The sequence below is a fragment of the Xenopus laevis genome, chromosome 3L (genome assembly GCF_017654675.1).
Source record: "Xenopus laevis strain J_2021 chromosome 3L, Xenopus_laevis_v10.1, whole genome shotgun sequence".
NCBI classification, from domain to species: Eukaryota; Metazoa; Chordata; class Amphibia; order Anura; family Pipidae; genus Xenopus; species Xenopus laevis.
The window spans coordinates 73,130,476-73,153,885 of NC_054375.1; the positions used below are offsets into that span (position 1 = coordinate 73,130,476).

The following is a 23,410-nucleotide window of genomic DNA, read 5'->3' on the forward strand; positions in this document are numbered from 1 at the left end:
TTAAAAGGCATATAACATGCAATAATATTTATGTAAAAGTATGTGGAAAACATTAATGGAATGTACAAACTGTTATAATTAACATGAATTAACATAATTAACATTTTCACACATATAGCAAGCTTTTTTTTGATCTATTTAGAATATTCGTGCAACTGGATTGTATTAATAATTGTTTCTGAAATATCCAGAAGCTGGATATATAGCATTTTTTGTCATAAAATAAAACCGTACCTCTGGCACTTGATGGGGCTGAACTTGTCACATTAGGTGAAGCAGAATGTGTGGAACTCAGACTTGAAGTAGATGGACTTGGCTAGAATTTAGATCAAATATTTAAAGTCAAAGATAAAATATATACCTAATCAACATGATATAACATTTAAAAATAAACAAATCAATGCAATCCCCATAAATGCTTAGCGGCAGTCAGTACACTAACAAGAAAACTGGATGCAAGAAGAGGCAATAGCAAATGCTATGTTTCTGGCCTGGGGCAGACAAACCCAATGCCACCTGTTTTTCTCGTGAGCTTTGGTCTCTCTATTTATGAAAACAGTTTGTTCAATTTCTACTTTAAGGTCTAAATACTGCAACCCTATTATTCTGGTTCATTCATTTTTATATTATAAAAATGCAATGTAATGGAACTTTCTAAATAAAATCAGTTTAAAAATTCTATACTATCCCCCCTCTCAGCAACTTGTCTCTCTAATTTTAGCTTTGTGTCAGAGTTGGTTACAGACAGTTAGCTATAATACGTTGTCTATGCAAAGGGAACACACGCCAATCTATCTCACCTAAGTGTCAATCAAAATCTGACTGATCTGAATGGGCTGGCATGAAGAGAGAAAGATTGATGAGAGGGGTATATTGAAGCGCAACTTGATAATTTCAGAAATGGTACTACATTTCTAATTGACTATATTTGGAAAGTTCCTTATTACCATTTGATTAAAATGAAATGTTCATTTTCGCAATAGTTTCCCCTTTTAGAAATTGTTGCTAATATTGTAGCCATCTTAAGGCAATGGCAGTCGTATTTGCCTCTGCACAGGGAAATAACAACAATAACCCAAAATTGCTTCCCACTTAACATAGTTGATTAGTGTCTGACCTGCACTCATGTGCCATCAAGGCTTTGAGAACAAATAGAAGAGCATGGAGAGTTAAATCTATTTCAATGTAGGGAGTAGATTAATCATTAAGCATGAGAGGAACAAACAACTCATATAAAGTTGTTAATCTTAGTAACAAAGTATGCTTGACATGAATTGGTTTACTATAGTATCGACTTGAATCTTACTTTATTTCATTTAACAGAAATAGATTTTTTGCTACACATGGACAAAAATATTTTAATTTGCTTTGCATGTAATGCATGTAATGGTAGTATAGTCATTTTTTGTTCGGTTGAGCCAGAGTTCAGTATATGTTTTATCCCCATTGTTTAATTAGTTTGTGCACCCATCAGTAGCCAAACAGAACATTAGCAAGAAAATGGCTCAAATCTCATTCTATATGTACTCATTTGATATAGAACACTAAACAAGCAATTTGAAATCATCAGGAGAAAGGTAATAATTGAAGAAAAGAGCACTCTCTGTGCACTCTCTCTGTAAAGGTAAATAACTTATTCAGAATGTTTAGAAAGGTTACTTTTCTCTTTGAAGCTTTTGTACAAATAAAGGAAATATATCCCATATCGTGGGACAACTGTGTTTTATGGTTTTTCACATCTATGGACCAGATTCAATTCAAGGAGAAAAAAACTTTTCTAATTCAGTTCCAATTTTTGCCATAGACATCAATAGAGTCTTCCTCAGATAAACAAATTCTCACTGAATTGCATACAGGTCTGCAGGACAATCTGCAGTTGAATTAGGAGATAAGGTTTTAACATCAGATTGAATCTGGCCCCATATACCCCCACATTTCAGGAACTGGAGCTGAAAACATAATTTCTAGCAGCAGAATGTCACCAAAGCATTCCCATTGGTGAATTCTCTTGTCTACAATCAAGTTTTGGAATTCTACTTTAGTGAACTAGGGGGCGACCATGGGATAGCTCTATGGAGGGTTAGGATCCCCTTTAATAGACTGACACAGCTTATTCCTCCTTATAATATCAGTGCCCCAACAAGCCACACAAGCTGCCATGCAACCTGCCTGGTTGCATTGTTTTCTTTTTATAAACATAAAAGCATTGTTAAAAAAATCACCAGAGTGGTGTGATAACACACTCTGGAGTGATAACAAGAAAGTGTAATTGTTTACCATCAACACAGTATCTACATTGCTGGCAAGAAATTCACCAACAATGTAGATTCTAAATGTTTGCATTTTATTAAAATTGAAAGGAAAAATGCATTAGTAGGAAACAAGTGAAGCTACAAGGACCACAGCTGTTCCCATTTAGACAGATGGTCATCCCATTCAGTCTCAAATGACCAGATTAGATAACCTGGTTGATCTGTGGGTATAATTAAGTAGTAAGCAAGTAATCATCTTAGCATAAATATTACTCTTTGCTCTCATTATGAAACATACATAGAATATATGGAGCAATACCATACCTGCATGTGGAACACTTCATCAGAACTTTCTGACTGCCCTGTAAGATTACTAACTTCTGCGGATGCTTGGGAGGATAGTGAAGAGGAGGAGTACCTGTTAACAGCTGGATAGCTTAATGGACTGAAAAAAAAAAAACAATTCCAAATTAATTACTCAAAAACATTTCCACTGAAAAACGCATTTTTATATATCCTACTACTGTGTCATATATTGCTGCTTACATAAATAATGACTTTACTATAAGCACAATAATTAAAAATATTTCTCTTATGCTGTTTGACTTTTAAATTAGTGTAAATGACTTTAAGCAAATTTATGTTGCATCATTTTAAGATAAGTAAACCAATTGGACAAAATGTAAAGGTTAAAAGAAAGCAGTTCAATGTAGATAAATGAAGCTTACTAAATGTTATATATGGTAGAACTATGTGTAATGATACACAGTGGATAGAACTTTACCTCCGTCTAGGTACCACTCTTGCAGCATCTGGGCCCATGATAGCAGGTGCTGAATTTCTAGGGATACGAGGGCTTCCATTGAGGAAATTAACAGGACTAGGTGGCACACACGTGGAAAAATCCTGAGTTTGATAAAGTAAAGGTTAGGAACGATAAGCTGTATTTAAGGCCACAAATGTTACTTTATAAAAAAAGAAAGACAAAATTATCAATGAAGGATATTCATGAAATGGTACATTTGAAGAAAGTACTATTCCTGGCAAAGGAATTTGTGACACAAATAGAAACATTGTGATTGTCCATGCTGTAACCATGTGAAATATGATAAGAGTTAATAACCAAAATATGTCACTTTTGCATAGTTGCATTTTTATTGTTTCTGCCTTACATCTTTATTCCCCCTCCTACACATTTTAACTGAACATATTTCCATACCTGTATTCCCAAACTTGACTTCATTACAAAGAACTGATCCACCATCTTCTTATGTAGAGGTCTCATATCTTGAGGAACAAATTTTTCATGCACTGCTAACCCAAATTCTAATATCTGAGCCTTAAAATAAAAATAGGTCAAGTTCAAAACATATTTCTTGCTACCATAATGTATGCCTTGCAAGTTATAAATGTAGCCATTTGTTGTAAAAGAGCAGAAGAAAAAGGATTTGTGATAAAATATATTACAATATTCCACAGGAAAGAAAGGGATTTGCCTTGCAGACAAAGTAAAATTTATAGATAAAGGAAGGGCGTAATAGCTATAAGTAGGGATTTTAATGTAAATGTATAGGACAGTAAAATGTTGCAGACCATATAACAGATCCAAGTCTTTTGTTTATATGCCCCTCAATTCCTATAAATATCAAATAACTGGTAAATCCTTAGTGTTACAGGGTATCCTCCAGCCATTAGTTCCTGTGAATTAGCAAATAAATGAATTTTATCCTAAACTCCATCTGCATACAGGTATAGAGAATCCACCTGGAAACCTCCAAATTACAGGAAGGCCATCTCTAATAGACTCAATTTTAATCAAATAATTAAAGATTAAACAGATTGCCTTTTTCTCTGTAATAATTAAATAGCATCTTATACTTAACTTAGATATAACTTAGATGCCAACTTAGTTATAACTAATCCTTATTGGAGGCAAAACAATCCTATTGGGCTTAGTTAATCTTTAAATTATTTTTTAGCAGATTTATGGTACAGTGATCGAAATTACGGAAAGACCGATTATATGGAAAACCCAAGGTCCCAAGCACTCTGGATATCAGGTCCCATACTTGTATTTATCAGAAAGATCATCTATTGTATATGAAAGGAAATTGTTTGTCTGTCTACTAACCAAGTAGAAAGTATAATTCCATGATTATGGATATACGTTTTTTTGAATGGGAGGGATTTATTCTTTTTTATCTGCACTGCCCCTTCATTAGGTGGGTTGGGATTGTCTGATGTCAATTCTTTTCATCTATCTGGTATCAGAGATCTGCAGTGCAGTGCATTCTATTTATTTGGAAACAAACACAGAGCTAGGTTATACTAGTCTGCTCTTACACTTATTTTTCCACTATATTTTGCTATTCATTCTTGAATCATAGTGAATACACAGAAAACTCTTTTAGAATTAATAAAATGAATACAGAATTATCTGTAGTTATGTATAAAGTTATATATAGTTGACAAAATTCAAAACTCCCCATAGATTAAGTCTGCCGTGGTGTCCATGCATTTTAAATAGTAAGTAGTATATTTAGTAAGATGACTTTCTTTTTGGCCTTACGAGTTTAACAACGGAAAACTGTCTGTTTAATGTCATTCTATAGCAGTGTAAGCCTACTGTAAATTCTACCGTAATGGGGTTAAAATAAAGGCCACTGACTGTAAACTAAAGTGACTTGGATCAGTTCTACAGAAGCTGTCATATGGTTTGGCAACTGGCCTAATCTTAATGGCAGAATCAGTTCTCAACCAAATCCTTAAATCATGGCATTCTAGCAAATCCTTAGACTAAACTTCATATTGCTACGTTTCTAGTAAATTTCACATTATGAAGATTGCTATCATACCTGCTCAAGCATGAGCTCTCTTAGGCGTGTGATTTTATCGCCATCCTCTGGATGGTTAAAAATATACTCCTTTACGAAAAAAGCCTGGGAAGGAATAAATATAGGGTCATATAAATGGGTTAATCTCAGATTTTAGTTCAGTGAAATAATCAGTTTAAGGCTGTTTATGAAAAATTATTTAAATGTAACTTAGCAACATAAGAAATCATGCAATGATAAATACATTCAGCAGTAATCACAAACAGTTATAATCAGTTGTACTTTTGACCATTTTGTTCTTAAACACAACAATCACAAATTCAATTCTATAGCATCTGATACATGTTCAGATTAATATTGCAGAGCTATGGGACCGCATTACAAGAGCAAGTATTGTAATTTATTTGCGTTTGTGGCTCTTGATTGATGTTTTTTATTCAGATAGTAGTAGAGTGGCTATAAAGGAATATTGGGTTATTTATACATGCAGTATATAAAATAATCATATGACATGCATACAACGATATTTTTTGTTTTTGTAAAATCCGTTGTAACTTCTATAGAATACATATTTCATTTTTTATACATACAAAAGGCTACCTAAAATATATAGCTTCCAGTCTGTTCTGATCCTGGGTAAGCCTCTAGGCTTGGGCTGGGCATGTTGAAAATTTGCCTCTATTAACAGTCAAGGCACAAAATAGTTTAGCCTTGACCTTTTCTACGTTTGGTCTGATCAGAAAGAATGACAACCAAGATCAGAAGAAATAGAGCTACTCAGTATAATTTTGGAGGACTGGCACTTCACTGTCACTGGACTACTGCACCACTGGGTTACTACAATAAGCCCTATGTATTATTCTATGTCAGGGGTTAGCCCTATGTATTGTTCTTCTGTATTTGGAAATCTGCAGTATCATACATTTTATATGTTCTGTTTCTAATAAACAAGTACTGTTGAACTAATATGTGCTAATATCCCTCAAAAAGTGACCACTGCAGCTGTACCCTTTTATTTCAATGTTATATCAGTGCATACTGAATGACTGTGGGTTTGTAATTAAAGAAGTGGTAGGACCTAATGCATACACTAAGTATGATTCATGTGGTTTGGGGTGCTGGTATCCGGGGTATAAGCGAGCCGAGAGGCTAGGATCTCCTTCATCTTTTTTAGATGCACATTTGGAAATCATTTGCATTCTGCCAAAAGCCTTCTTTATTTATATGGTATCCATATTTAATGTCTGTATTGTTCATATATCTGCTTTAAGAGTAATTTCTGATCAATGGAGCATGCGGCAGGCCTACTAAAACCAATTACATTTTGTCTAACCTTACAAAGTCATGAGAAAATTCATAAATACACCAGGATGTTAAATAATTTGTGCTTAAGGCTTTATCTCTATTCTTTAGGCATTAGAATGCAGTTAACAGAGAAGGACTTATGATCCACTCCTTGCAATCAGCAGCCCTAGTTTAAGTCATTATACTGGAAACCAGCCATCCATTGATAGACACTGACCTCCTGGTACCTGGAAACACCCCCATTAACAGCAGCATCTATAACGCCATTCAGACACATTGTAAGTGGGTTGATGTTCTGCATCTGTCGTGCTTGACACTGACTAATTAACGTCCTCAGCTGCTGGTTCTTATTTTCCAGGACTTCAATGGCATTTTCAAGCGGACTCATTTCAACCTGAAAAAAAAACGAGGTTACAGTCATTTCCTTCCAAAATGTTTGCACAAATCCCTGCAAATACGAGAAGATTAAATACAAAAGAGAAAATGGCAAGTCCTCAATCAGCATGCTATAAATCACATTATACTGTATAGTTCCCAGTTGCACTACAAGTACAGCTCATTCATTGCAGCTTAAAAGCTATATGTCACAAATTATGTAATACCCTCATTTCACAGAAATCATGTGCCAAAACTTGCATCTTTTCTAATGTATAGCTCCTGTTTGGCAAATTTCCTAGTAAGTCTGAAATAAGCATAGTATAGCTAGCAAAACTGCAAATGCCTTTGTTATATAATGCCCAATGGCTTTTAAATAGCTACTGTGACACCAGCATGTCTCCATCCATTAATATGTACTGAAACGGAAACAATAATGTTATCCACAATGCATTCCTTTACTTTAGTGTAAGTAAACCTTTATTTAGTGATCCCAGAAAAATACATTAACACAAGATAAAAAACAGCTGCATAATGTGTTAAATAAAAGATAAAATCAGTAAACACACAGTACATAATATAATGTATATTAGAACAGAAGAAGGTGGTGTGGCAGTGAGGACATAGACTGATTTTCTCTTTAAAGGGGAAAATGTAAATTTAATATAAGCTTTGTCATACTGAAATAAGATGTTTTCTAAATATAATTAATTAAAAATTCTGAACCATTTCTGAAATAATCAAGTTTATTTTCACTATCCCCCTCTCAGATTCTGCTTCTCTTGATTTTTTCTGCATGCAGGAGTTGGGAGGAGTTGAATGACAGTTAAATTCTTTTGTTTGGAAGATTAGAGTTTAGAGTATTAGAGCTCACTATCAAAATCAACAGAAATCCTGTCTCTCTACAGGCAGGATTTGTGCCAAAGGCAGTTATTTTTTAGCTTTTGTTACTGGAATCTGTTATTTGAGTGAGTTCTAATGCAGAACATCTGCTAGGAAAGGGAGTCCCTTTAAGATATATTGGATCTAACTGTCAATGAAAATCAAAATGACTAGAAATCCTGTCTCTCTACATGCAGGATTTGTGCCAAAGGCAGTTATTTTTTAGTTTTTATTACTGGAAACAGTTATTTGAGTGAGCTCTAATACAGTACATCTGCTAGGAAAAGGAGTCCCCCTTTAAGATATATTGGATCTAACGGTCAATTAAAATCAGATATCCAACTCTTATATGAAGACAGAACGAAGAGAAACAGATGTTGAGAGGGGGATAGTGAACATAAACTTGATTATTTCTGAAACACTGCAGAATATTTAATTAATTTCATTTAGAAAGTTTCTTATTTCAGTATAATGATATAAATGCTTATATTACATTTTCATTTTTGCCATTGCTCCCCTTTAATATGGAATCACAACTTCCTTTTTTGCATGTTATTATCACATATAGGCAATGCAAAGTTCACTACTTATTCACATTATACATTCTAATGACTGAACAGCTCATCTGCCACTTCACCTTGTGTAATATTTTTTTATGTCAGCCAGGATAACTTTAATGTCAATAGACTTTTTTAAAACCATGGTCATTATCTACACCATGGGGGTTTTGTGCACTCTTGAACGGGTGTAGTAACATTGTACAAAGTGGAAAAAAACACCTCCTACAGAAATGTGAATAACCAAGGGTCGGGCATCTTATGCCTACAACAATATATGTATACAAGTAGTTGGGCTTTTCGGTTATTGTTTTCCATTGTGCTACCATATTTTCTACAATACGACTAAAATATAAGCTCTAGATATATTATGCAAGCTGCTATCTTTCCCCTCGGACAACATGAAGAAAACTAGAGACCTACTACTTGTATACATATTTACACTAGATTTACACCATTAACTGGGAGAAATTACAAATTCAGTAAAATGTGTAATTAACTGCCCTTACCACTTCACGTTTTTCAACTTCAAACCAGCGAGAAATTCCAGGCAAACTTTGCACCAAGGTCAACGCAGTTCTTTCTACCCAGAGACTCTGAAGGGAATGAAAGATAATTTTTCATGTGTATGTAACAGACAGTTCTATAAATATATATATTACAATAAATACAATTATATCTGCATTAGGCATTGTAGGGGAACATATGCTATTCTTTGTATGTACATAAGAACAATCCATTGCAATTAAGTGCTGCATATGCAAGATCTTTGTCATGGATACTGATTTATAGTGTCATAGTGCTGAAGTGCTTTCCCATTAACAGTTCACATAAGTAAGCCAAATTGAATATCCTGGCTTGGAGGCAATTATCTTTCACAGGAACAGACTGTGACCGTCCAAGCCTCATTAAGGACACGTGTTCAAAAATATGCCATTTTTACTCAAGCTCTTTTTTATGCTAAATAGCACATACCGTATTGTGCATTTATTCCAAACGGCAGTCTATACTTAGAAATGAAAAATATCCAGAGGACAAACATTATGTGAGGAAATCTATATGCATATTGTCATCTGTTGATAAATGTGCAACAGTAATTGACACTATTCATTAAACTAAAGCAATTCCTGCTACTAAAAATGCATGTGAGAAATTTATAAGAAATGAAGTGTGGTCTATTTTACCACAAGTACATCAGAAATTAAACATATAATATACACTGAGCTACCCGGTCCATTCCTAAAGAGTCAGCGTGATGTAATGCAAAGTGTTCTTTCTTTTATATTTCATGTAAGTCTGTTCTGTACCTTGAATTCATTCTCTTTGTCCTTGGTCCCTTTGTGAAAAGGTCTGTCATATCGAAATCTCCATATGTGATTCACTTTGTAGAAACTTTTGATATTATCAGGGATACCATCTCTCTGCAGAACCTCTTGGGTTTCTGGTATTGGTGTTACAGCATAAATCTGCAAATCTGCATAAAAAGTTAAGGGCAACATGTCTCCTTTAAACAGCACTGGACTTTCTCCATGGTACCTGCAAGAACTCCATGCTGGTAACATAAATGGCCTCATATATAAAGTGTAGTGCTCTTGTAAACTATTAATGACTTCTAGTTATTATTGGAAACCACATAAATGCATTTTAGCACTCACAAATGATGACCTTCAGAGGCATTTTTATATACCATCTGCGTAGAACATGTGGCAAACTAATATGAATGCAACGGACATCAAAAACATCCAAAGAACAAATGAAGTCATTGCTTTAAGATTAATGGGTAGGTTCCACTACATTGTAAATAATTATTGCAGTGCACCTGATATTTACCCTTTTGTGTTCTTACTCAATAACCCAGCAGGAAGTTGATAGTGATAAAATAAAGTAGAATATGGTCTTGCTGATAGCGTAAGAGAGAGTGCACTGTTTGCTAACATGCACCAGGTACAGTCAGTAAATATCCTGTAATCTTTGTTGTCCTTAGCCTAAAAGAAATCAATGAAACTGAGCAGTATGCTTTCTGTACCATGTCAAAGCAATAATGTAGAGTGGCAGCGGTGGGAAAATGAACCATCAGCTTCCGGGGAAATGTGCGATTTCTCATTGTGTGAAGTCTAAAGATTGAGTAGGAGAGAGCAATACAATTGACCTTGGAAGTTTTTGATAATACAAGGATACACTGAGCTTCTGCCTGAAATATGGTTTCGTCAGGCTGGTTGGCATGCTGCATTGCAATGGCATGGGGAAACTCAGTTAGCATGCGCTGCTGGAAAGCCTCAAGCCTTTCATAGTCGTGTCCTCTGCAAACAAACTCCTTGTTCTAAAGATACAATAAAATTCTTATAAACATTTTACACTTCAAAACAATGCGACATACTGAATAATTACAGTAGTACTAATTTATAGACTTCAAGTGAGGATCTTGACGAGTGGTATTTGTGCAAGATCCACATAAATCCTACACCACACAGGTCCATTAAAGGACAAGTGTATGTTGATTAAGTCAGTAACAGTCTGACTAATGAAATATTACTGCTATAAAGAGTAATGTCACATAAACGGTCACTACAATATAGAAGGCTATATTTAAAGTGCCAAAACAGCTGCAATTATCAATATTACTGCAGGTGTCTGCATTGTGTTTTTGAGCACACATACCTGTGGCTATACCAGAATATAGTGCTCTGTTGAAGGCCTGCTGTGAGGTGCAGACTATTTTTTTTGTACAAAATATTTTGAAGAGCTATTTGTAATTTAACATCATAGGTTATTCTTTTTCAGGTGCCCCCATGCAATCACCAAGGTCTCTGAATCCAAAAGTTGCACAACATTGGCTTAGAACACTTTTGCTTTAATTCTACACACTAAAATATCTGTGTTGATGTACAGGACACACCATGACCCTCTACACTAGTTATTTCTACCCTTAGTCTTAAATAGTTTGGTATATAAACCCAAAATGTACAGTGATTGAGACAGATATAGAGAATATGATAGGGAAACACATGACACGGTAGAAGAAAGAGACAGAATCACATGGTTTGAAAAGTTATAGAAGAAAGGAAGATAAATCTGAGAAAAATGAGGCATACAATGAAACCTAGGGATAGCAAGATTGGGATAAAAAGAAACACAAACAAAACTTTAAACTAAATGCACACAACCCTCTGAACTGATGGTAAAACATACAGATGGAAAACCTTTTCTAATTATTTTTGCAATACATCACTATTATTATTATTTATTTTTTATTATTATTAATATTGTAAACCAGAAGAACAACTGCTGTGTAACTAGGTGTGCTCAAAGGCCTAGAGAGAACAACTTGCTTTTTACATGTATGCCTACCAGGACTATTCCATTCATATTTCATTTTGCATATTTTAATATGCCAATAAACAGGGTGTCCATCATGAAAAGCATAACAGATGAGTTAGGAACTTCCAGACAGGGTATCCATCATGAACAGCATGACAGCTGAGTTAGGAACTTCCAGACAAATTTGTTATTGTAGCATCAAATTATCTAGAAGTAATCACTCTGCTTTCAAAAGCCTCCCACATTTTTTTCTTAATTTAATGTTAATATTGATTTGTTTCCACAGCATTACTCACTCGCAAGAAAAATGGGAATTTTTTGCCATAAAATCCAACTCTGAAAAACTCAGGCTCCAAGCGCTGCTGATCCATAATTTTATCATATAGAGACGCCTCCATCATCTATAAAGAAATGAAATGTGTTAACATTGTGGATTATTGTTAATCAGCATACAAGTACATTACACCTAGATATAAATAATCTTTTAAAATCTTCCGACTCGGAAGCTTTTAAAAAGATTATTTATATCTAGGTGCAAGTTCCGAGTGCAATATAAACCTTTCGGTAAACTGATGGAGCAGGATGTGACTTAATCAGGAAAAAAAAGTTTAGCGAGTGCATTGTTAATAAAAACACTCTCTCCAAAAATGTATAAATTAGCATCTGCAGGATGTGTAGCAATATGGTCAAAGTGCTACATAGTTATATAGTTAAATTGGGTTGAAACTTTAAGTCCATCAAGTTCAACCCCTCCAAACAAACCCCATCGTATACATATGTTTATACATACTCACATATGTAAACTATATATACCAATATCTTTTAGTATCACAATAACCTTGGATATTATGCTTGTCCAAGAAATAAGCCACGTTATTCTTAAAGGCATTAACAGAATCAGCCATCACAACATCAGCCTGCAGTGCATTCCACAACCTTACTGTCCTCGCCGTGAAGAACCACCTACGCTATTTCAAATAAAAATCCTGTTTCTCAGCAACCATTTCAATGCTTATTGCAATTAAACAAATTTTACTAGACCAGTAATATCTATTTTCTGATTCATATGTAGCAAGGCAATTGCTTTTAATACTGCCTAATGCAGTTTTTTTGCAATGTTACAATCCAGAGAGAATACATAAGAGATGAAGTGTTTTATAGAAATTGAATTTTATAATGATTTCCATCATATAAGTATTATAAGAATTATTTATGCTTCGACTACATGCCACATATTGTCAAATGTCATAAGTGAGAATTTTAGGAGCACTATTTTACTACACAATTTTTTTTAAAGAAAAAAATTGAGTTATGTGCATATCTTATATAGGAACAGCAAGGTTTTGTTCAACAGTGCACTTAACAACTATTAAATGGCACTAAAATTACCCTCATTTTGCTGAGATTTCTGTAGTCATAGTAGCTTTCATATTGCTCAGCCAGCTTCCTGCAGAGTATTATTCCATTCTCCCAACACTGCATAAGAACACAAACAGTCAAACAGAGTAAGCATAACCTGCTATGATTATAGATATTTACAATTAAAGCTGCATGAAGTTTGTACATTAAATGACAATGAATTATGGAAAAAAAACACAAATAAAAAAATACATGCCGATTTTTAGGACATTACCCCAAGCATCGGTGAAATGTAACTCATGCCGAAGTACAACAGGAGCGTATATTATAATAGAACACTTAGGGAAGGATACATAGCATGGCTGTTACATACGATGTATGCCTAAACTATTTGTAATAGTATGCATACCAGTACTTCAAGGTTTATCAAAGGAGCAATAGTGTCAAGTGAAGAGACAGTGACAAAGGTATTTTACAAGTTGTACATGTTTCCATGTAGTAAACGGATTAATTGGACCAGATTATTTCATACACAGCATCCTTTGGTATCCATAGGCAGGCAGTGGGTCTTAAAAATACCTTGTTCACATTGTGCCATAGTTGAACAACCCTGAGCTAGCTAGTTGGCTTTAATATATGCAACTCTAGTGGCTCTGCAAATTTAAATCTGTTACATTAGAAATTGGAACACAACTAATAATGCCTTGTTTACCTTTCCCCTGTCAAAGTTCTGTATAATGGTCATGTGGAGGCATTCCTTGCGTTGCCATTCTGTTTGCATTGGGTAGCTGATAAATTCTCTTAGTGGGCGATCCGACCATTCCAATAATTCATCATACAACAAAAGAGTATATGCACCCTCTAGACAGAAAACAGAATAAAATAAAAAACTGTTTCACTGTTTTTACTGATGCAATACATTGTTTGTAAATAAAGGGGAAATAGAAAGACTCTACTACATTCAAAAGCTAAAATAACAATGTGTATATAAGAATACAATAAAGTGTTGATACCTGTGAAATTTTGTGCTTTCATATGCAGATCATATAATTTGTGAATATAGCGTATATACATCTCTTCTTTATTCAGTTCTGTCTTGTAAAAATTCTAGAAAAAATTGGAGGCATATTATAATGTCTATATCTTGCATTAACATAGCATAAAAACGTTTATTTGAATGACATGAATACAGTAATTATGGGAAGCTTCATAATTACAGGAACACCATCTCCCATCTCCCAATTTTCTCTGTAATAAAATGATAGTACCTTTCAGTTTTTGGTAACTAAGCTGCATACATCAATTTGTTTAAATGTATTTTAGTAGACAAAGTAGGGTGTCCTCTGAAAACAGTACTTAAAGGGGTTGTTAAAATTTGAGTTAACTTTTAGCATGATTTTTTTTTTATTATTATTTGTGGATTTTGAGTCATTTAACTTTTTATTCAGCAGCTCTCCAGTTTACAGTTTCAGCAATCTGGTTGCTAGGGTCCAAATTATCCTAGCAGCCATGCATTGCTTTGAATAATAATAATAATGTTGCTACTATAAGCCTTCTAATAAACAGGAGATATGAGAATACTTATTCAAAACAGACAACACTTTACATATACCTATATTAGCAGTGCTGAGTCTATCTCATACTTAAATTTCAAACAGGGCAGTCTTAGGGGGTTATTTACTAAACTCTGAATGCCAGAGCCAAAATTTTTTTCAGTGGAAGAAAACACACACATTTTTTGGGATTTATTATATTCAGAGGATGGAAAAAAGTCAGAATCTGAAAATCCGGCATCTCCGACCTGTCGAGGTTGCATATAAGTCATCGGGAGAAGTCCCAAAGATTTATTTGATTTGCACTGGGTTTCATGCAATAACCTGAAGATTTTGGGGTTTTAGGGCAAAAATCAGATGAGTTTTCGGGTGGAAAATCTGAAAAATTCGTACGATTTGTATTTTTCCCAGTTTTTTCCCGCAAACAATATTTCACAACAATATTCATGAAAGTGAATTAACAAATAAGGCAAAAAAAAACCTGTGCAGATTTGGATGGAGTTTTTTCAGAAAATATTGAGATAAATTTGGACTTTAATAAATAACCACAAAGTGTGCATTCTACAGTAAGCCTGTATTTCTGCAAACCTTTTAATTGTAATGAGCAGATTACTATTATGTGTGATTTATTCAGATTTAGTCTCTTTGTTCTGCTCTAACTGTGAAATATCCCAACAGTTTTTTTTTCCAGGTAGGGAAACATTACTGAGGTGCCACAATTCTCAAATGCAATAAAGAAGTAATAATGGTCTGATTGGGAAGCACAAAGTGAATTACTGTGAAGTACAAGCAGTTCTCTTTTTCAGGGATGTGAAATCTGCATTCAGCTCTGTAGAACTGTGTTTCTGTAAAGCAAGGACCCATGGGATTTATCGTATACTCTGCTTGATTGCTGAAAAACAAACCACGCTGAGATGTCAAGTCCTGCTGCTGCCACTGAGGCAGTAGCAACCACATCTCATTATTTTAGACAAGTTCACATATTAACCTTTTTACTGAGTATGGCTTGTAACAGCATACTGTTAGCATGTTAAAGATCTTCAGGCTTGAAGTATTCTGCTTATTATTAATTGCCTGGAATATAATGACAAATGAATCTATCTGAGCTTTCCTGGGATGCCGAGAACCTGACATTTCAGAGCATTATACAGCGATACCATATTTTTCTATTTTAGCCATTCAGCTAATAGTGTATTGCATAACACAAAATAATATAAAACTAGATGTAAACCAACTCTAGACAGAAGCATACAGTATGCAAACACAAGTTAAAAATTAGAATAACTTACGAGCAAGCTAACAGTGCAGCCAATCTTTTTTCCATCAACCTCCCCCATTTTCATGCAGTCTCTGGAAAAAAAAAAAGATATCTGTTAATGTTATGGGTTACAATTTTTTTTTTAGAAAACCCAGCCATAATTTAGTATACAGTACAATGAACCTCCACATTGGATAATGCAAGTCACCCAAAACATACCACAAGCAATGCCATAACTACAATAAGGTGTGCAAGAGCCTGGCACTGACTGGATACTTATGAGCTGTCTAGAAACAGCTGGGTCATATTGACTGTTACATTGTGGCTCATTTACCCATAGCAACCACTCAGTGATTGACTGATTTATTAAATAGATTAATTAATAAAGGCAATTATTTAGACTCTGTTTCAATGAAATACATAGATGGTTATTTATTAATATTCAAGTTGTGTTTTCCACGAAAATTTGAGTTACCGGGAAATTTTTTTTGGCCAAAACTCACATTTTCAGGTTAAAAAAACCTCAAATTTTTATTATACCCAACCCTGGAAATATCTCGAATCCGAAAACAGACCATCTAAAACCTGTCGAGGTCACGTAGGAGTCAATGGCAGAGGTCCCTTCAACCATTTCAAGATTTTAATAGCCTTCATGATGTTCATGGTTTTTTTTTTAAAAGGTTTTGGCCCAAAAACTAATAATTTGGGCGATTCGCACTTTTTTCCCACCGATAACTCAATTAATTCGAGTTTTCTGGTTTCGCACCTCAAACTCGCAGAATCTGTTTTTTGCCATTAGAGTTTTTTCTTAGATAAGATACCATTCGATTTGCAAGTTCATTTGAGGTATAAAAACCTCTAACACTCGACCTTTGTTCAATAACCCCCATAGTTGATTGGGGTGATCTAGTCTACCCTCTAATATAAGGACTGATTTTAATTGTTTCTATACTGAATTCTACTCACTGTTCTGCCCCACCTGCTCCCATTCTCTTGTGTTGAGGTCCTTTTTGGTGCCACAATTCCATTATAATAATAACTGTCCTATAGTCACATCATAATATAAGACTAGGCTACAAGAATTGCCTCTTTGGGGTGAGTACAATTTAATCAAAACTGCAATTCATAATGGAAGCTATTAAGTCATTAAAAAAACCTCCCCAATTACTGATGAGAAAAGTGTTGGGAAATATATTTAGGTGTGAGTTGGTACATATATTTCTTTATGCATGGACTAAAAATCATGGGCATATCATTCCTCCTAGGCCCTAATATGCTTCATTTCCCCATCTGTTTTCTTATAGTGCACCAAACAATCTGTGGCATGCTCAGATAAAGCCTTCTGTGGCATAAACCACAGAATTCTGTGGCATTGTGGGAATCAAAAGATAAGATCACCAGTCCTTTTCCTTTGAATATTCTAGTTGCTTGAAAATTTTAATTAGCATACTGTATGTTGAAAGTTGCTCAGAATTGAATTGAATTTTTGGATTTACATCCCCTTTAAGTTTAAGTGTAATTAACTGTATCTTTAGATGACAGGAATAATTAAAATACTCTCTGAAATATATTGCCCTAATATACCCTCAAATCTGTGGCTATACTACTCAGGCTGAAATGACTATATCAGAACTATTTGTGCATGTTCAGATCCCCAAAGTAAAAAATACAAAAAAGTATCTGTGCTTCCTTACTACATGAATTAGGCTACAACATTATCAAGAACATTGGATCCACTGGACTTTCAACAATAGTCAATTGTTGGCCTACTAAGCACTTCCAAAAGCTAACTGTATGCTTAAAAAACCTACCCAATTACCACTCATTGAACCCATGTTCAAGGATAGTTTTCCACCTACAATTCCATTTGGTCTACATAATACAATTTAAAACATCAGGCACAGTGATACTGTATGTGTTTGCTAAATTAAAATGCCAAAACATATTTGGTATCTTGCAAAACCTATCCTTCAGAAGTTAGAAAATAGTAACCAGTGCATGTTAATATGGGTAGAACATTTATTTATTCATAATTATAATTTAGGTAATTATTATGAAAATCAAAGCAAGACAACAACTTCCAACACTGTGCACTTTCAACAGCTTATTTTAATATTCATCTACAGACCAAAAAAGCCTTAAGACTTAAAGGGGTGGTTCACCTTTTAAGGAGAAGGAAAGCTATGGAGGCATTTTATTGCCAATATATTAGCTGCAATAGTGCAAGCTAGAATGCTTTATTTATTCTTTAGAATGTTTTACCATACCACCTGAGTAAAAAGCTCTAGAATCTCTCTGTTTGTTTAGGATAGGAGCTGCAGGATTAATGTGGTGTGACATCACTTCCTGCCTGAGCCTCTCCCTGCTCTGGGCTCAGATTACAGCAGAGAAGGGAGGGGGGGATGAGGAGCAAACTGAGCATGCTCTTGCCCAGGGCAATGAGGTTTAAGCTGAAGGCAGGAAGTCTGATACAGAAGCCCATGTGTACACAATAGAAGGAAAGAAATGCAGTGTTTCTTTTGACAGCATTACTTTGGGGGTTTACTGGTATATTTAGATGGACCTTTCTGATAAAGCTTACTTAGTTTTAACCTTTCCTTCTCCTTTAAGGTAACTTTTATTATGGTATAGAACAGTCAATTCTAAGTAACTTTTCAACTGGTTTTCATTATTTATTTTTTTATAGTCGCTTAAGCTGTTCAGTGTTCATTTTGGGGGTAAAGTTTTTCTTTAACACATAAAAATTAGATCTACAACATTCTGGGGAATTCTAAAAGGATTTCCAGGAATAATTTCCTAACAGTCATGAAATTACACATTCATGTCAATAAATAGCAATAATAGATATAAGCAACCCATTATTTCTTTGACTCGAACTAACCAGATTTCTCAGATTGTTTTAAATATCCTTCATCAACATGGCTCTAAATACAGATAAAAAGGGAATATAAATTGCTTTAAAGAACAGATACAAAATCTATAATAAAATATTAATACAGCATACCTGATTTGTGAGTAGAAAGCCAAGACTGAAGCAGAATACAGAATACCATGCTTTGTAAAAGCATGGAAATAAACTAATGACAAGGTGGCAAAGTAGAGTGGACGCTAGTAGTGGGCAGCTTTGCCAAGGTTGCTATATACACAATAAAGTCCCTGTTACTGCAGACTTATAAAGAACTGAGGCAAAATATGCAATTAATGAGACACATTTCTGGGAGATGGGTTGGGAAGTGAAGAGGCTTGTCTCATTACCCATCAGGTTCTAAACTTTCCTCCTGATTTGGCAAGATGCTGCAATGTCTGAATTATAGCAAGATAATGTATATGTAAAACTACCATGGTAATTTATAAAAGCCCCATCTTTGCATTAGTCTAAAATTGCATAGCAGGGAATATTAGAATTTGTGTGACAAAATACTAACGGACAGTGACTATAACATTGCCCGAAAAAAGACATTTATGAAATATATCACATGATTCCATTATGATCTATCATTTCTATGATGCATTTCTGGAAGGCACAATGCAAATCATTTGTAGGTGACAGGCGATATCACTTTCTGTCCAGCCATCTGCTATCTATCAATAGCACTAAAGCTGACAAATTCAATCAGTGTTTTTCTGCACAGTTATATGTTATAGTTTTGAATCCTACTCAAACTCTTTTTTGAACCAAATCCTAACAAATATCACATTGAAAAGGTAACCATCAAAAAGGTTATCTTACTTTCTTTATCATTGTAAAATGTATCATAATCATTCTCACCTGTAGTCCAGCAGTCTTTCCATAAGTCTTGTTACAGTGGCAATCAATGACACGCCACTTTCTCTCCATGTTTCTCGCTCAATTTTTTTTAATAAGCTAAAAAAAGAAATAACAGAAAGTTATGATAGTATTACACCAAAATAATTACACACAGAACATTAATTATGTTAAAGCAGCGCAAGTTTCTATTTACAGGGAAAATATTTGATTACTCTTTTTAAACATAGGACAAATATTTATTTCCCATTATATAAACTATAAAAATGAAAGCATATTTTATTTTGCAAATTAAATTAATACTGTTCATGTATTACTTGAATAACTGGATTGTTCATGTATTACTTGAATAACTGGATCCTTATGGGGCACAAAAATGGTGCTTTTGTTCTCAAGTCCAGTTGCTTTAGATTTACCACTGCTAGATACATCAACACTATATTACATTTAAATCTTTCCTTCTTAAATATATTTATCTAATTTATTATCAATATTTTTACTGAGCAGTAGCAATGGTTACAACTAGTGATGAGCGAAAAATATCGCCATGTACAGATGTGCCCTGAACTTCTGAGTTTCGCCGCTGGCGGAAAAAATTGTTGCAAAACTGTAACAATATGCTGCAGCTCGTTTTGCGCGACAAAACAAAATATGTGAAAATCGCATATGTCATGGTTTATTCATTTTAATGTGGAATACAAACCATCCAGATATCTGTTGGTGGTCAGATTTATTATTAATTGTACCTGTGCTAGTAGTAATATATATATATATATATATATATATATATATATATATATATATATATATATATATATATATATATATATATATATATATATATATATATATATATATATATATATATTACTATAGATGTTTTTTTTTTGGTTAAACAGTAAAAGATTAACTACGTGTAGTAGTAGATACTATTACCAGTCGACAAGAGGTAATGTAAAAAATCAGACGTTTTTAAGAAATTGGCAACATGGGAACCTTTTATTCTATTCGAATAGCAGCTGTAGGCTAGTGGATAGGAGGTCCTCTAACAATGTAGGGCATGTGTGTTGCAGTATACTAAGTGACAAATGCATGCGATTTTGCCCTCCCAAAGCAGAAACAAGGTGTCATGGAAAAATAAAACACCCATGCAGGGGAATGTAATAAAAGTCGCAAAGAGCAAAACAATTCGCACCAATAAGACTAAAAATCCACATCTCGCAATGTAATATTGTTCCTTAAACTGTTATTGCATTGCGAATTTTAATTGCGCATTGCGAATTTTAATTGCGCACTCATAAGAAGTGCTTGAAGGTGTCGTAATCTTTTGGAGCAAACATAACGACTTTTTCAGTAAGAAGTTTTATTACATTGACTGCGCATTGGCGCAAACTATAAAATTCGCAAACGGTCTTTCACTGTCGGAAGTGGTCGCTAAACAGTTTCCGGGCTCGCAAAAGCTATATTAAATTCGCACAAAGCAAAATTTGTTCGCACAAAGGCATAACTTTTCGCATTGCGAATAGTTTTTCCATTAGCGATTTTTATTACATTCCCCCAATAGACTCTAATGTAGTTTGCTACAAAAACGTCACGCGACAAAATATTCACGAGACAAAATAGTTTGGCGAATTTTCTGTTTCGCCACGTTTTCAGCAGAGCAAAATGGGACAGATTCGATCATCACTAGTTACAACTTTGTAATTAAAAAAAAAGGTCAAATTCCTGAATTGTTCATTGTTAATCCCCATTAACGGATTGGATTAATTTTAATGTATTGAATGCTAATTTTTTTCTCCTTTGTTGGAATCGGCTCCTTACCACCCTGGTCTCAGTAAGAAAGCGGGCAGATTTTGGCCTAAAAATGCATCTGGAATCCTTCAGAATTACCCATTTGATCACACACATTTCTCTAAAAAAAATATATTTTTATAAACAAAAGTACTCATATCCTTATTTCAGAGTGAAAATGTCAGCAATATTAAACTCAATTATATCTTACCTAGGATACGGACCAAAGAGTGGAATTCTAATCCAGGAAGCATTGATAAAAAAATAATGATCAGATTACCCACTAAATGAAAATATCTTATTTCTTTTAGGAAGTAAAATTGAAATGCAAATTCTCATTGAAGGAAAATACCACAAAAAAAGTTGAATAGTGAGTGCAAAAAATATTGCTTTATCACTCTAGTTTTTCACATGCAAGAAATTCAGCAATTAATATATATTAAACTTTAACATATGGCTTTTTTAGAATGATACAATTATCTGGGGGGCATTATTAAAACTACTGTGGTTCTTGGACATCAATGCTTCTGTTGCATCTATCACATGATGTATAGGATATTTATCAGAATTGTCAGCAACACATGTTGAAGTAACACACAATAGCTAATGCATTTGTAGAAATTCCCAGATGTTCTGTCATGGACATCCAATAAAGCATATCCTTGCAAAGTAGTAGAGTATGGGAATCACAGGCCAAAGCAAAACTTCCATTAGATTTTTATTATGCGGCCATCAAAAACCCTTTCTCAAGTGTGTGAGACTAAAAATCTAAAAAGCAGTTATTCTGCCTCGGCCTGTTATTCCCATACTCTACTACTTTGCAAGAATTATGAGAAAAACACTTTTCCAAAATAAGTGGTTGCTACATGTTGTACTATAAAGCTATCTTAAAATCTGGATTTTGGATATACAGTCTCTACTATATTGGTTGTAACTGTTAGGTAGAGGAGAATTTCAAGAGCTCATAAATACTGCCAGTTTAATATTTATGGATTCCTTCTCATCAGGCTCACTATCAATTGACAGGTGTCATGATGATGATGATACGATAATGAATAATAAGAATAATACAACTCAACTTGATTGAATTTTAACTGAATGACCAAGAAAGACAAAAATAAACTTTGCCTACTATAAACCATTTAGGGTTATATTATATTAAAAATGTAATTGAAATCTGTAGAGTTCCTAATTTTATCTTTATTAAATCTGTCATGTATACATAAAATGATTGTAAGCATTAAGAATGATTTTATGATAAATAAGTCAAAAGTGAATACAAAAGGATCTACTATATGAACCTAACTTGTGGCCCATTTGGGCATGAATGTAGAACTGTACAACCACATTCATAACTGCCAAAGAACAGTGAATGGATAGATATAATTTTAGAGCTTTTTGTGCTGTGAGATGTACTACAGGGTTCAACAATGGGGAGATTAGGACAAATTAGGATAGATTTAAAGAGCACCTATTGTCACCAAACAGCTGTAGGCCTACACAGCCTGAGCTCCAGGTATGGAAAAGAATATTCTCACAAACTGTGACCAAGTAGGGCTTTGCCTGGAGCTAATGACAGCTGAAGAGCCCTGCTGCACTAAGCCATGTTGAGTCATGTGCATGCACAAATCGAGTGAAAGCCATATTTTTCTAGTACAATTAGAGAGCAGGAAGCATCAGAGATAGATGCTACTCCACACAAAACCATGTCTGGGCCAGTTACTATAGCTGCCGAAAAATGTATGGCACATTATTATTTTAAGCACTTATTAAGTAAGGGTTCCCCATAGATGAATCGCATTTTCTGCCTGTAGAAATGGATGAATGTAATAAATATAGAATTGGTTTTAAGCATCTAAATATGTCCAGGTTTATGGATACAGAGGGAAATCTCATTGCTATTTAGGGGTCAGGAAAATATTTGTGGCTAAATTGGCTAAATATAAAAGGGTCTTTAAAAGGTTGACCTTCATGGACTATTGTCTTATATTCATATTTCTTATTACCTCAGTTACTCTGTATGCAAGTACTAGGGATGCACAGAATCCAGGATTTGGTTTGGGATTTGGCCTAATTCAGCAGGATTAGGATTCATGTGACTCAAAGTGCCTATTTGAACTGAATCTGCAGTGTTTTCTGTTTGTGTTTTCTTGAGAAAAG

At 34.3% G+C, this 23,410-nt stretch overlaps 1 protein-coding gene across 3 annotated transcripts in view; it reads right to left on the minus strand.

Moving 5' to 3' along the window:
• dock4.L (dedicator of cytokinesis 4 L homeolog) overlaps window positions 1-23,410 on the minus strand; it is a 165,391-nt gene that overhangs the window by 20,926 nt on the left and 121,055 nt on the right. For 2 of the 3 annotated variants that reach the window (XM_018252538.2, XM_018252537.2), the window contains exons 33-48: window positions 21,462-21,488; window positions 19,463-19,558; window positions 15,725-15,785; window positions 13,896-13,989; window positions 13,595-13,743; window positions 12,913-12,999; window positions 11,820-11,924; window positions 10,384-10,525; window positions 9,513-9,679; window positions 8,715-8,801; window positions 6,609-6,785; window positions 5,108-5,191; window positions 3,472-3,591; window positions 3,037-3,158; window positions 2,577-2,697; window positions 235-316 (exon numbers count right to left, since the gene is read on the minus strand). In XM_018252538.2, the coding sequence (XP_018108027.1) occupies window positions 235-316; window positions 2,577-2,697; window positions 3,037-3,158; window positions 3,472-3,591; window positions 5,108-5,191; window positions 6,609-6,785; window positions 8,715-8,801; window positions 9,513-9,679; window positions 10,384-10,525; window positions 11,820-11,924; window positions 12,913-12,999; window positions 13,595-13,743; window positions 13,896-13,989; window positions 15,725-15,785; window positions 19,463-19,558; window positions 21,462-21,488 (1,721 nt within the window). The remainder of the gene's footprint in view (window positions 1-234; window positions 317-2,576; window positions 2,698-3,036; window positions 3,159-3,471; window positions 3,592-5,107; window positions 5,192-6,608; window positions 6,786-8,714; window positions 8,802-9,512; window positions 9,680-10,383; window positions 10,526-11,819; window positions 11,925-12,912; window positions 13,000-13,594; window positions 13,744-13,895; window positions 13,990-15,724; window positions 15,786-19,462; window positions 19,559-21,461; window positions 21,489-23,410) is intronic. The other variant, XM_018252539.2, reaches the window with a different exon arrangement.